At 28.1% G+C, this 15231-nt stretch overlaps 2 protein-coding genes across 3 annotated transcripts; both read left to right on the forward strand.

The window, feature by feature from the left end:
* The first annotated feature begins 4377 nt into the window (after nucleotides 1–4377).
* On the forward strand, nucleotides 4378–7341 carry LOC105636923 (putative lipid phosphate phosphatase 3, chloroplastic). 2 transcript variants are annotated; one of them, XM_012220330.4, is made up of 7 exons: nucleotides 4378–4527; nucleotides 5427–5651; nucleotides 5737–5934; nucleotides 6032–6122; nucleotides 6213–6401; nucleotides 6802–6861; nucleotides 6955–7341. In XM_012220330.4, the coding sequence occupies exons 2-7, from the start codon at nucleotides 5436–5438 to the stop codon at nucleotides 7140–7142; spliced, it is 942 nt and encodes a 313-aa protein (XP_012075720.1). In that variant the 5' UTR covers nucleotides 4378–4527; nucleotides 5427–5435; the 3' UTR covers nucleotides 7143–7341. The 2 variants fall into 2 exon arrangements, with proteins under 2 accessions (XP_012075720.1, XP_012075719.1); XM_012220329.4 differs by having other exon boundaries at nucleotides 4463–4618.
* A 3318-nt stretch (nucleotides 7342–10659) lies between these two features.
* On the forward strand, nucleotides 10660–15009 carry PAP (lipid phosphate phosphatase 2). The gene is made up of 8 exons (NM_001308712.1): nucleotides 10660–10754; nucleotides 11645–11872; nucleotides 11984–12071; nucleotides 12162–12271; nucleotides 12387–12480; nucleotides 13414–13602; nucleotides 13688–13747; nucleotides 14624–15009. The coding sequence occupies exons 2-8, from the start codon at nucleotides 11657–11659 to the stop codon at nucleotides 14800–14802; spliced, it is 936 nt and encodes a 311-aa protein (NP_001295641.1). The 5' UTR covers nucleotides 10660–10754; nucleotides 11645–11656; the 3' UTR covers nucleotides 14803–15009.
* The last annotated feature ends 222 nt before the right edge of the window (nucleotides 15010–15231 follow it).

Consider the following 15231-nt stretch of genomic DNA (forward strand, 5'->3'; position numbering starts at 1 on the left):
AGAGAAACAAAAAAAGAAAGTTTATGCGTTGGCATTTGATGTGAAACTTAGAAATTTTCAAGAATATCATACAATTCTGTTTTTGTCCGATCCATAAATTCATCCATGTACTTTATAGCATTCTTAATTTTTACTTTGACTTATTGAATATTTTAATTTATAAAATTGTATTAATTTAATACTTCAACTTACAAAAACTATTCTATTGAATAATCAAATTTCTAAAATTAGATCAATTAAACGGTTATTAAATAGTTGAAAAATATAAATATTATTGCTCCAAAGATTATACTAACTATATATTAAGTGAATATCTTGCACATAAATACCAAAATTACCAAAAAATATTATTCTTAGTATAGTGAGGGATACAATATTAGCAAAATTCGTAACTTCAAAGGCATAATAGATCACTCGTAAAGTTAAGGGTATCACAAGATTTTTTCTATAAAGTACATGAATATATTTATGCATTTGGCCCTCCTCTTCTACTTTATGAAAAAATCTCTCTTCATTTTTTTTTCTTGAAATGTAATCACAACAGAAATAATGCTGCAACAATAAATACAAGATATCATTATGTAATTTGAAATTAAATAACAATCCAGACTCCATTTATAGTATTGAAAATTAGTTAAATAGGTAATTTATAATATCATACAAATATTTATAATACTAGAAATTTCATATTTTAAAAATCTATTATTAAATATGAGAAAAAATAAAAAATGGTAAATTATATTTGTTGCCGGTGACTGATGGTAGTGGTCGACGGTGCCTAGTGGTGGTGGCTGCTAGTGAATGATGACTAGTGGTAGTGATTACCAGTGATTAATGAATTAAAAAATGCATATTTATAAGGTTATAATAAGTTTATTAATCTCCAAAATAATATTTTATCCTTTTAAAAATGAAAAGTTATTTTCCTTAAAAAGGACTTAAGCATCGTTTTAGTCATTTTGGTAAAAATCGACCAATTTTTGAAAATTGATTTTCCAAAAAGTAGAGGCTACTTCTTAGAAAGTACAATGTGGTTATATTTGATCTTTATTACCCTATTTCTTATTCAATTCAATAATGGACTCAAAAACTCTTTTTCATCATGCTCTGTTTCAGGTCAGTCGAACTAAAATTAGGCATATGACTGGAACCCTTTGTGATTGTCCCTAGTTTATTTGACTAATTTTTTTTTTATTTTACTCCCTTAATTTCAAAAATAAAAAAAAAAAAAAATTCCAAGCCTCTTTCATTGAATCTAACTCTGGCACTAGGAGCTCATTTGATGTTTTATGTGATAAAAGCAAGTTGCTCTAACATTTGACTTTAAACGTTATGATCATTGACAGAGCTAGAGGAGGATGAATTTTTTTTTAAAGAATTACCTCATAAAATATTGAATTTTTTATTTATCTTTTAAAATAGTAAATTTAGCTCTTAAATTTTTTTTTAGCCCTCTAATTTTAATTTCTAGCTTCTTCACTAGTTATAGTGAGAGCGAAGAGTTGTGGATCTTTAGATAATTTGCAAATATGGAAAAAGAACAAATTAATAATGTCATTGCTAATAACAAATTTGTAGGGTTAGTAAGAAGTTGGCATCTTGGGATACGTTTACTTACAGAAAATAGTTTTCTGTTTTTTAAGAAAATAGTTTTTAAAAAAAATGAAAAATGCATTCACTTGATAATAATAAAAAATATATTTTAATCTAACTTCACAAACATTATTCATAAGTTTCATAATTAAAAAAAATAAAATGTAATAAAATAAATTTAGAATTTTTTATGTAAAAGTTTTTGAAATTTTATTATTGATTATTATAATAATAATATATTTTTATCATTTTATAAATTTTTTTGAAAATAAAGGCTACAATATATTGGTAATAATAAAATTAATTATTTATTAAAGCATAATATAAATTTTTATTTTTAAATGAAAATGTAGAAAAAATTATTTATTGACATTGTAATTTTAATTATGAAAATGTCATTTTTAAAAAGTAAAAAAGAGTTAGAAAACATGTCTTTTGTTATAAAGGAAAACTCTGAAAAACAACTTAAAAGTTATTTTTCAAATCATAGTTAAATTTTAAAAAACTGAACCAATTAGAAAATTGACTGATTTGAGCACAAAATTCTGTTTTCTAATTTTCTTGGAAAATTTTTTAGAAAATTACTTCAGTTTTCTATATGTGAACACACCCATGATTTCTTCAACCATTTATCTTATATTCAAAAATTGCTCAAAATCAAATATTTAAGTGTGGCCACCCCATTTCTCTTCCTCCTCCGTCTCTAAAGATGTAACCTTTTTCATTATTTGCTCTCTTTTAATTCTTGTATATTGTTTGGTTTTTACATTCGGTTTAGAATAAATGAATCATAATTGTACAATTTATTTATAAATGAATTTATCATTTTTGTTATGCTACAATTTAAAATAAATAATTCAATAGAATTCCACAAAATTATGTTTGGAATAATTCTTAAAATGAAAATTCATTTATCTTTATTTTCTAAAATATCTCTGACATAATAATTTAACAAAAATACTAATATAAATAAATGCACTCATATTTCATCCTAATTAATTATTTAAAATTTTAAAGTTCATATTTTAAGTCATTGCAAATGTCTAAATTTTAATTTTCATTAATAGATTAAAATATATTCAAATTTAAAAACTCATTCAAATTCAATGTATAATCATAGTCGTGTACAATAGCAATTTCATACTCTTTAAAAAATATTAGAAAATCTAGAAAAAATATATAATTATAGAGATATACAATAAGAAGGAAAAAGAGAAAATGACCACTTTTATTTTATATAAAGCAATAACATTAGCACAAGGCAATTTAATCGATAAAAAAATGATAAGATAAGAGAACACGGCTACGTGTTTTGGATATTTAGAATTCAATTCATTTAGATAAGCTTACCAAATTCTACAGAATTTAAGTTCATATTTTTTTTATTTTAAATATAAAATTTTGGATTTATAAATAAATTCTAAAAAATTATGTGAAATTCATCCGTTGAAAACGGATTCTTATGTTATAAATACTATTTTTCCATTGGTTCTCTCATTTAAGTTGGATTGGCAAGATAGAGATACGTAGTTTTACCAAATTTTACAACTTTAGATGCAAATTTATTAAAATTTTGGGTGCAATCACCTAAGTAGGCAAATTTATGCATTTGACTATAATTTATAAGGTAAAATTATTTGTTCTCTATGTTTGATCATAAATATTTGGTAAATAAAGTGATTGGTCCTTGAGATTTAAATAATTTAATATAGCTGAAATTAGGAGTTAATCAATGTATTTTTCAAATAAAAAGGGTGAAATTATTATGAGCAAACTTATGGACTAAATAGTTTTTATCCTTATTTATTTACAATCTGTGGCTTTTTCTACCTCCCAGACGTCGTTCTCTATGTTCTTTTCGTAGAAGTACCTATTTTTGTACATTTCTTCATCGCATTTGGCCCCACACGAAATAGAGCTGGTCAACAAATCCAAGGGTTAGCGTCGGCCGGTCCTCGCTTTTGACGGTCAAACAGAGTCGTTATCTGGAAGTTCACTATTTGATCAACCGAATGACAATATTATATTTATAATAAAAAATCGAACGGTTGGTTAATTCTTATCTGAAAATTTAAAGGTCCATTTATTAAAAAAACAGTTTTTTATTTTTTATTTTTTATTTTTTAAAAAGATAAAAATTAAAAAATACAAAATGAAAAAAAGATTCACTTGATAATAATAAAAAATTATATTTTAATTTAACTTCACAAATATTATTCATAACTTTCATTATAAAAATAAATTTAGAAGTTTTTTATGTAAAAATTTTTAAATTTTTATTATTGATTATTTATAATAATAATATTATTTTCTATCATTTTGTAATTTTTTTAAATAAAGGATATAATGCATTTGTGATAACAAAATTAATTAGTTATCAAAGTATAAAATAAATTTTTATTTTTTCAAATGTAAATATTTTATAAAAAATTATTTACTGGTATTATAATTTTAACTATGTTTTAAAATTAAAAAATAGTTGGAAACATGTTTTTATTATAAAGAAAAACTCTAAAAAATGAATTAAAGCTATTTTTTAAATTTTAATTAAATTTTAAAAAATTGTAAAAACTGTTTTTTAATTTTTTAAATAGAAAATCGATCGATTTGAATTCAAAATTTTATTTTTCAGTTTTTTTTTTTGACATTAGTTTTTTTTTTTTAAATTATTGTAAAAAATTATTTCAGTGTTCCATGGCTTTAACACACTTAACCGTCCGGCACCAAGAAATTATTTAAAAAACTGAGATAATTTCTTATTGTTTTTCATAATTTATGTCAAAGGGAAATCTTTGAGAAGAAACTGAGTTAATAAAATTAGTTCCTCTCGTCTTGCTTTTTACTCTTTTACTTTATGTGTTTCTTGTGCTTCTTTTTCTTTTGCCTTCGGAGACAAAGATTCTGTCTTTCAGCATTTCTTTTCCTGTCAGTAAGGTAAATACTAAGTACCATTTCTTGCTCATCTATGCCGTGGAAGAATATAGTATCCTTTTTTTCTGTTCAGGATTTCCTTAGCGTCTTTCAGGTTAGTTGATAAATTATTATTAACTTTAATTATTATTCTAAGAACTTTTAAAAGGCAGTTTTTGTCAAGATCTAATTATTATGGTTATGGCTTTTTGTTTTTAATTCATTATTATATCCTACAAAAGGGTATCACTGAAACTTGCAGTGTTCCTTAGGGAAGACGGCCATTTTTGACTTCATTGAATCTCTATTTTCTCTACTAATACATGGGTTTCATGTATAAAATGAAAATTGAAGAGTAAAGTTTTGAGCTTTAACTTTCTGGGTCCTTGTTGGCTTCAAAGCCGAACTGATAACTATTAGTGTCGGCAAGTAATTTGAAATTTCTGGTTATTTCCGATTTTGTCAGTGAATGAGATATTTAGACTGAAATATTATCTATTGTATCTCAAAATTTTAATAACTACTAATTTTTGGTTAGTTCAGTGATTTGGTCAATAACTGCAACTAACCAAAATATCACAAAATCAGCAAATATTTATAGTGGAAGAAAGATTTTTTTTTTCCAGTTTATTTATTATATATTGACAAAAAAAAATCAAATTATTAGTCAAATTTTTTTAAAGAAAAGGTATTTAGTCCCATCAAGTGGGTTAAACAGGAATTAAAGATATTTCTAAACTTAATCATTCTGCATTTGTAAAAAGAATATTGATAGAAATTTTTGTGGTTAATTACAAAGTCTTTTTCATTTAAGTATTACTTGAATACTCAATATAATTATATTATAAATACATGTTTTATGCTCATAATTGTTGCTTAAACTTCACTTGGTTTGAGTTAATTGTATGTTTTCCATTTAGCAGCAAGGAAGAATGAGAGAGGTGGATCTTGGTGCTCATACTATTAGGTCTCATGGAGCAAAAGTTGCAAAGAATCATATGCATGATTGGCTTATATTACTACTACTTGTAGTAATAGAGATTGTTCTTTTTATTATCCATCCATTTTATAGATTTGTTGGGAAGGACATGATGGAAGACCTTAAATATCCTTTCAAAGATAATACTGTGCCTGGTTGGTCTGTCCCTGTAAGTTTTCTTTACAATCCATTTAAATTTTTCCTATAATCATTTACCAGATTGTGATTAGTTAGTATTTGTTCTTGATGATCAGTTATATGCAGTTCTGCTTCCTATTGTCATTTTCATTTTCGTTTATGTTCGACGAAGAGATGTTTATGATCTGCACCACAGCATTCTAGGCTTACTATTTTCTGTCCTTATTACTGCTATTATAACGGAGGCAATAAAAGTTGCAGTAGGTCGACCGAGACCGGATTTCTTCTGGCGTTGCTTTCCTGATGGAAAGGAAGTAAGTAATATTTTTTCTCTTCATTTTCTTTCATCTTCTTTCTTTTTTCCATTCTGCACAATTGTTTCTTAGAATATTTGTTTCTGGGTTTGCCTAGTTTTATGATCAATGGGGAGATGTAATATGCCATGGAAAGAAAAGTGATATAAGGGAAGGACATAAGAGTTTTCCTAGTGGACACACCTCAGGTATTCTCAAATTTTAAATATTTAATAATTAACTATGTTGAAATTAGATGTAGTTGATGAGGAATTAATTAATGTTTGTTGTTGGTGCAGGGTCTTTTGCTGGGTTGGGATTTCTGTCATTATACTTGTCTGGTAAAATTCAAGTATTTAATCGCAGAGGTCATGTGGCAAAACTGTGTGTTATTATTCTACCTCTCCTTGCTGCTGCTCTTGTTGGTATATCTCGAGTCGATGACTACTGGCATCACTGGACGGATGTCTTTGCCGGAGCTATTTTAGGTCAGTCCCATGTCCGTTGGACTTTGAGATTAAAATTAATTTTTCCGAAAAAGATTGATTGTTAATAGATTTTATTGAACAAAATAGCAATTTGAGATTGTGTTTTTGAATTGGTTCGAAATTTTCGTTACTGAAACATATGAACTCGGAGGGGCAGAATTTGAAATAGTATAAGGATGTACCTGTTAAGATTAACATATAATACATAGTAAGCTTATCGAACAAGTTCGAACAAGCCTTTCTTCTTTTTTTGTTTTTGAGATGTGCCTCAAGCCCGTCTTGAACAGCTTGACTTATATACAGTCTTTAGCAATAACCCATCCGTAGTTGCATAGATTTCTGCCCTTAATTGGATACAATTAAAATCTGATAGTATAATAACTTGTCTGTATGATTGCAGGGCTTGTTGTTTCAGCATTTTGCTACATGCAATTTTTTCCAGCTCCATATGACAATGAAGGTACTATAATTCTCTTTTTGAGCAGAAATTTAGCACTAAAATTGATTATTTTAAGGTGGAATTAATTAGTAATTACTCTTACGATTACTGCAGGATGGGGGCCTTATGCATATTTCAAAGCTTTAGAGGAGTCGCGTTCTGAGACGAGCGGAGGACAGACTGGAAATGCACTGAATGTGCAGGCCATGGATGTACAAGTGGTTAATTTACAAGGTATAAGGGGAAACAGCGACCAATTTACATCGTTGGATGAATTGGAATCTGGAACTGGAAGGAGATGATGAATATGTATATTTTATTTATTTATTTATTTATTTTAATGTGTTCACTTGTGTGTATAATTTTAGGCTTTTTGTTAGAGTTATAAGGAAAGCAAAATAAATGGGTTACTTGAATGTACTCATAAATAAGGTTACTTTGAGTAATTTTTGGAGCATTAGAATGGTTTTGCAAATCAAGGAAAAAGTTTATGAAAGCAAACCACAAGCCTTGGCTACTAGTTACGATAATAATTTTTGAAAAGCAACATAAAAAATATAGGATCAACTCATTTCTTCTTTGTGAAGTAAAATTAAGTTAGTTTGTCTTCTCATTTTACACGTTAGAATAAGAAATTTCGAGTTTTTAAATCCTTTGATCACAACAGCGTTTGTCAATTTATTAATTTGATAAGTAATTTGATAATCTAATATTCTTCTTAGCGAATATTTATAACAGATTCGTAGAATCACCCATTTGAGATTTCTAAAATTTAAATTTGAATGGCTATTGATTATTACATTACCAAAGCATGTAATCCTAATTTGTTGATGTGGTTTATATAGGAAGCATTAAGTAACAAAACCTTCTTTCTCGTATAATATCAAAATCAAACATATAATATTTTACTAACTACACTCACACCTAGTCTCTATGTTAATGTCAGCTTATAAAATAAGTAGAATGCCATGTGTCCTTCTATTCTGGAGAATTGAATTTAGTGTTTTCTTTTATTTATTAATTTTTTAAAATTAGGAAGCGACTCAACTATATTTCAGGTGAATTTTATATATAACGTTAAAAATATCTGAATAACAGGGTGGAAACACCGTATTAAGAAAATTTATGTAAAATTATTTTCTTTTCCAATCCACAAATTGGCTGTTGCCACGGACTTTTTCTTAAAGGCATTGAATCATATAGAGAAGGAACAAAAAAATTTCGTATCATAGCAAGCAAGGAATATAAAAAGATCAAAAAAGGCTGTTTTCATAAAGTTTAATTGATTTAGAGACACAATGTAATGGTAATTAATAATCTAATGTAAAGTCAACTTTCAATTAATTATAAAATATAAACTAGTCATATGACCCCACGTTATGAGAAAATATAATTTTATTATATTGTTTTAAAAATTCAAATCATATTATGTGAATTTAATATTCCTGTTTTTATTACTATATTCTAAAATATTGACACATAAATTTAATTAACTATTTGTTCTAATTGAGTTCAATGACCAATAACCCCGTCGTAAATTTATTGTATTGAATAAAAAGTTGTTTATTTTTTTAATAATTAGTTATTCAAACAATAAATTCATTACGTTATTGAAAAATTCTTTGATTTTTTGATAATCAATAACCTCGTATATTTCCTTTCTTTTTAAATAATTATCACATTTGGATATTATACATCTACTAAAAAAATCATTCAATTTGTCTAAATTACAAATAATTATTGAGTGAACTAATTATATTACTTTTAGTTTATATAAGTTACAATAATTATTGAGAAATTAAAGCAATCATTATTGATAATATATAAAGGTAAAATAAAAAAATTATTATCTATTAAATTTATAAATATAATAAGTATTTCGAAACATTTTTTTTGAAATATGATAAATATTTAGGAAGATAGAGAATATATTTTGTAGTGTATTCATATACATTTACAATTTGTAATAATATAAGAAACGATTTTGAAATTTTTATAGTGAATTAATATCATTAATTCTTAGTTTATTGCTCTTGAAGTTAGAGCTACTTTTAGCGTTAAATTTGCCAATAGAAAATTCATGCATTAATTGCTACTTCAAATCAGCATTAATAATTAGCCATTTTTTTAAAAAAATTTATTATTATTTTCTCTAAAATTTCTTTTTTTTTTATCGTGATTGGTCAATTTAATTATTTATTAAAATTATTCATATTTAAGTATTTGAGTTGTTTAAATTATAGGCTCAACTAAAATCTGGCTACAATTATTTTTTTTGAATTATTTAAATTAAATGGTATCTAAATTGTTTAAATTATATATTCAACTAAAATCTAGCTAAGATTATCAACTATTTCTATAATTTTATTTAATTGTATTTAATTACTTTTTATACGGAATTAAAATCATGATGAGTAATATTTTTAGTAAATGATAAAAAAATTATAAATTAAATCGCAAATACCTGCACTGAAAAGCAAGCAAGCCGTGCTTTTTGAAACATAAATTGGTGGATGTGGATGACAGTTTACCGAAAATAGGGCCACAATGTTGTCTGTTTTCCTCACCAACTGTTCATTTTTAGGATTATTGTTTTGTCTACTTCTGTCTTTCCGTTTTCAAATTTGACTTGCTTTTTGACAACTCATTTCTTTTAAGACTCCAATCACAATTCACTAACACACCCCACATTATCCCCTCCTTGTCACCCACTACATGAAAGATGACACCAAAATTTTTCAATATTGATTAAAAAAGAGAGAGAGACAGACAGAGAGATTAGCTTTTCTTTTAGAATCGAGTTAAATCATCTGATTTGGTTCAATTTGTTTTGCAACAAAACAAATTTATTTTTTATAATCAAACTGAAATCCCACCTCAAGTGCAAGCTAAAACTACACTTCTTAATCCGATTGAAAATTAAATTAAAAATCAATTGCATTTAATTTTTTAATTTTAGATCATGTTCAATAAAATTTTTTCATGTAATGTTTAATATTTGATTAATGTTTATTATTTATACTATTCCTTGAAAAAATTAATTAATTATAAAACGTTATTTCTTTTAATTTATGATGAAAAGCTATCAGCTTACAAAATATTTAATTTTATGGAACATCCTGTTATGCAGTTTTGTTTCTATACTATCAACATCACTGGAAACAAAAAGCTCCAATTCCTGCAAAACGACATTATATTTTAGCCATGATTAGTTGAGTGCTAACTCAAAAGCCAAAAAAACCTTCCTTAGATGACTATTGTCCAACTCATTCGCTCAATCGTCTAGGTGATTTGCAAAATATAATCTTATCTTAATTATTTAAAAAATATATTAATATTTTCTTATAATTTACTTTCACTATATTAGAAAATTATTTCATTCAATTTTTGTATTTTTTCTATTAAATATTTTATGAATTAATAAAAATATTTTTTTATTAATTATGACCTTTAATATATTTTTAAAAACACAGAAAAGATTAATTTTATTTTTCAAACTATAGAGTCTGTACTGAAATTTTTTTAATGTAATATTTTAGTATCTTTCCTTTAAATATTTATATTTTCTTATTGACTTAACAGAAAAGATGTAAAAATTGGATAAAAAAATTTATTAGTGCAACTGAAGTAAAGTATGGGAAAAATTTGATCTATTTTTTAAAAGACAGAGATGGATCGGTTACGATTCCAAATTGTAGGATTGCACTGTAATTTCTTTTGAAATTATAATACTATAGTAATACATTTCTTTTAGAAAATTATAATTAAATATTAAATGCGGTCTTACGCGTTAAAAGATCTTCAAAGAAAAGATATATCGCACATTTTCTTTCACTTTGAAAAAAAACTTCCCCACCGTCAGTCACTTTCTATCCTTCATTTACAAATTCTAAAATTTCTCCCCTGCAGTTCAGGTTAGTTCGTCTTCCATATTTTCTACTATTTTTTATTTTATTTTTATTATTTTTTTAGTTTACATTCCTTTCTGAATTCAATGAAAAACTGTTTGGTTGCCGAGAAATTGGAAGAAAATCGGGAAAAAAAAGGAGCGTGCAGTTACTTTTCCTCTGACTGTATTGGAAAATGTACAGAGACGCTGAACGGAACTTAACTTGGCTTCTATTTTAGAGTGGAGTGCAGTTTCAATTGTTATAATTTTGATTATTAGAATATTATAATTAGTTTCATTTCTTGCATTTTTCATACTTAGCAGCCAAACGGCGTCCAGAAAAGCTTTAGTTTATTTCAGTTTGATTGATCCAGAACTTCTTCACAATTTTTGTTTTTTTTTTTGTTTTTTTAATTTTTCATTTGCAGTTACTGCGTGGACGGTTGAAAGTTGAGATACTTAATACTTAACTATAATTTTCTCTTTCCAGTTGTTATTCTGTTGTAGTTTTGGTTATATTTACTTGTATAACCTGTATCTGCGTGTTCGGGTGGTTCTTGTTTGTATTGGTGTGTCCTTGTTTTGTAAAATTGAGACAGTTATGGCCTTTTGTTTAATTTGGATGGTTTCTGGAGCTAATGTTGCAACCAAAGGATACAAACTAGCTATTGAACAAACAAGATATTTAAAATTACTCAAATGCCTAAAGCCTTAAAGCCTTTTACGCCATTTGATTTTTGAGCTTCTAAATTGCTAAAATAGCATGGTAAAGCTGTCAGAAAGGTCAATTTAGTATGGGGTCAAGATATATAGAATCATTCAGAATGGATATCTGACTTTACTTTATACTTTTTTATTTAAATCAATATACTTAAGATTTTATTTGTTTTAGCTAATCTTATAATTTGGATTCAGATCAGTGACCAAATGCCAGAGATTCAGTTGGGTTCTCACACAATAAAATCTCATGGAGCCAAAGTTGCCAGGGTTCATATGCACGACTGGCTGATTCTTTTGCTTCTTGTGGTGATAGATGTCGTTTTGAATGTTATAGAACCATTTCACCGTTTTGTTGGAAGGGATATGATGACAGACCTGTCATACCCACTGAAAGACAATACTGTTCCATTTTGGGCTGTTCCAGTATGTTTTAACTTTAGGAAATAATATCTTAGATTTGAAAATTTCTTTTTTGATATAACAGATTTTGTTGTTTCTTGTTACTAAAAATTTCCCCCCTTTCCCTGCCAACAGATTGTTGGGATATTGCTGCCTTTTGTCATCATTAGCGTCTATTACTTTATCAGAAGGGATGTCTATGACCTGCACCATGCTATTCTAGGTAGCTTTCAGTATCTTGTGCCTTTTTCATTCTTGTTCCCGCTGTTTGTTTGTGTTTTATTGATGCGATAATGAACTAAAATGGATGCAGGCCTTCTATTTTCTGTGCTTATTACTGCAGTCATAACCGATGCAATTAAAGATGGTGTCGGTCGTCCTAGACCTGACTTCTTTTGGCGTTGTTTCCCAAATGGCAAGGGGGTGAGTTCCCAGTTAACTAAACTGATATTCACTTGTCAGATTGAAGTTTGTAAACTGAGTTCTTACTTGGTGTTCATATTTTCACTTGATCAACATCATGGTGTTGTATGTCCAGGTGTTTGATAATGTCACAACAGATGTCATTTGTACCGGAGATAAGAGTGTCATTAAAGAAGGACACAAGAGTTTTCCTAGCGGCCATACTTCTTGTAAGCAGCCCCAATAACTCCAAGAACTGTATGCTTTACTAAATAAATGGGGATTTCTACATAATCTGTAACCATTTACTTTTTGTTGCATGGCATGTGTTATTGGAAAACGGAAATTGCTATCTGTATATATTTCTTAGCCTGTCTATAAGCAAAGGGGTACTGTTTAATCATTTCTGTCTTCTGTCCTGAATAATAGTTGCTTTTATTTCTCAGGTTGTAGTTCAATACATAAACTAATATTACCTATCCTTCTTGCTGTCTTGGAATGTACTAGAATCTGTTTTTGCAACTATGTTTTTCCTTAAATCATTTCTATGTACTCCTACATTTTCTTTCTATCATTCATAACTTCTCCTAATTATAAGACTTTGTTTGAGATTGATTTAGGGAATGCTGCTTTACATATGATTAGTTTTGTCACAGTTGCAAGTTGCACTTAATTGACTCCATGACCAGGTTTTTTCTTCTGTAGTTTGGCATAGTCAAACATACATGCTCCCACCCAGGGAAAAAAAAGCAGAAGAAATAGCTGCTGCTTAACACTTTATAGACAAAATGCAATATGTAATTATGGAAACTGCTCTAAGTTTCAATGTTTGTTTTTTATGATGATCTCTTGAAGTTACTCTAGCATATAAAAATTTCTTTTATTTCCTCAAGGCTGAAGTTACATTACATAAGTAGGAAGCCATTTAAAATTTTATTATTCTTATGTTGTATTGCTAGGTTCCTTTTTCATTGCTACAAGGTCATTTTGTTTCAAGAAAAAATTCACTAATTATAAGGAAAATGATGTCTTTTGCATTCATTACAACCTCTCTTCGAAGGATGCAATGTGCAAAATCCTGTCTACAGATAGTCGCCCTGCATCATATGTTTTGCATTGATAATGAGATGATAGCTAAGGGAATTCTGCCTTTTGATATGCAGGGTCCTTTGCGGGCCTCGGTTTTCTATCATGGTACTTATCTGGGAAAATCAGAGTTTTTGATCGTAGAGGCCATGTTGCAAAACTCTGTATTGTGATTTTACCATTGCTTGTTGCAGCTCTTATTGGTATTTCTCGAGTTGATGACTACTGGCATCACTGGCAAGATGTTTTTGCTGGGGGTCTTATAGGTCTGTTCGTCAAGGATTCAAATTTTTGCAATTTAAATAAAGTACTTATCAAATGAAAGCTTTACTCTGTTATCTTTGTGTGCAGGACTGACAGTTGCTTCGTTTTGTTACTTGCAATTCTTCCCACCCCCATATGATATTGATGGTATATTGTTCTATATTCCTTCTTCAATTGGCTACATATGATGTGCATTTATTGTTACTCTGTGTATTATGGTTTGCTTATTGCGAGTTGATATCCAGAAGATGTATTAAATGGGAATGCCTTACTGTTGCAATAATAAAAAAAACTGTTGCACTAAGTTTATATACATGCATGTGCTCTAAAAAGACATTGAGAAAAGAAAAAAAGGCAGAGTGACAATGGTTGCTGCTAGCTTCTCATAATATGTGGTGTATGTCTTACAGTTGTCTTAAAATGTTTGGTTTTTGATATTTTCTATTCGGCAGTTTCTATGTTTGTCGAAGAATGTCCCATTTAGAATCTTGTATCGTCTGATATTCAAAAGCTTTCCTGTGTCTTTGTTGAAGAGTTTTCTGCCTGAGGTAATAGGATATGCACACAAATACCACCTTGCCGGTGTCAATAAAAATTTATGTTTAGTCACTGAGGTCTCTTAAGCTGTCCCAACCTTAATTTGCCACCAAGTATGAGACCACTTTTTGATTCATGAAATGCAACAAGAAAAAATTACCAAGTTAATTTGTAGGAAAATTAATTATTGAGTTTAATCTGTTGGGAAAAGTAAATGGACATCAATTCCACATTAATGTCATTCAAAACTTTTCCCTGGACAATGCATTGATAGTAATGATTTTGTAGTTGTTTGTTTTTTTCTTGTTTTTGCTTTTTGTCAAATTACCTCAGCGAGTCTCTTATCATACAATTTTGTCTGGCATAGCTGAAATAGAATAAATTTTTCAGACTTCATGTCATCATGACTACATATTAATTATGGTGCATTAGCAGCATAACTTGTGCGTAAATTTCTTATCTTGCTCTATATGATTGTTCATGCAGGCTGGGGACCTCATGCATATTTTCAGATGTTGGCAGAATCTCGGAATGGCGCTCAGTCTTCCAACGACATCAATTCTCTTAATGTGCAGCAATCGGAGCTTCAGAGTGTATATATTGAATCTCAACATCGTACTATCATTACCCGGGACACGAGCCCCATTCTGGACGAAACACACTGAGAGGAGACTGATTTCATGCTTTTGAACATAGAAGAGAGAGAAAGCTGGGGTACTACATGTCCATACCAAGTAAACTCCGTAGAATATGTTCTTTTACAGTAGCAGACATCCCTATTTGATATGTCTACTCGTTCACCCCTGACCTTGAACAGACTCTTTTTTAGTGAGATTCATTCATTCAATTCAAGGGTTTGGCTGTTTATATTTTATACTTATAACAATAGTTTTATATTACTTGTGTGTCTTTTTGTATATATTCTCTGTTATTAATATGAGATTTATCCTCTTTGCATTAGATTCTATTGCTTTGTTTATTGAGAATGTTACTCCCCTCTGTCCTAAAAAAAAAAAAAAATAGTCCGTCTTTCCATTTTGGTGTGTTTCAAAATGTAGTCAATTTACTTTTTTTTACACTAGTTAATTTTTAAA

The sequence above is a fragment of the Jatropha curcas genome, chromosome 10 (assembly GCF_041381405.1).
Source record: "Jatropha curcas cultivar XTBG-Jc1 chromosome 10, XTBG_Jcur_1.0, whole genome shotgun sequence".
Lineage (NCBI taxonomy): Eukaryota > Viridiplantae > Streptophyta > Magnoliopsida > Malpighiales > Euphorbiaceae > Jatropha > Jatropha curcas.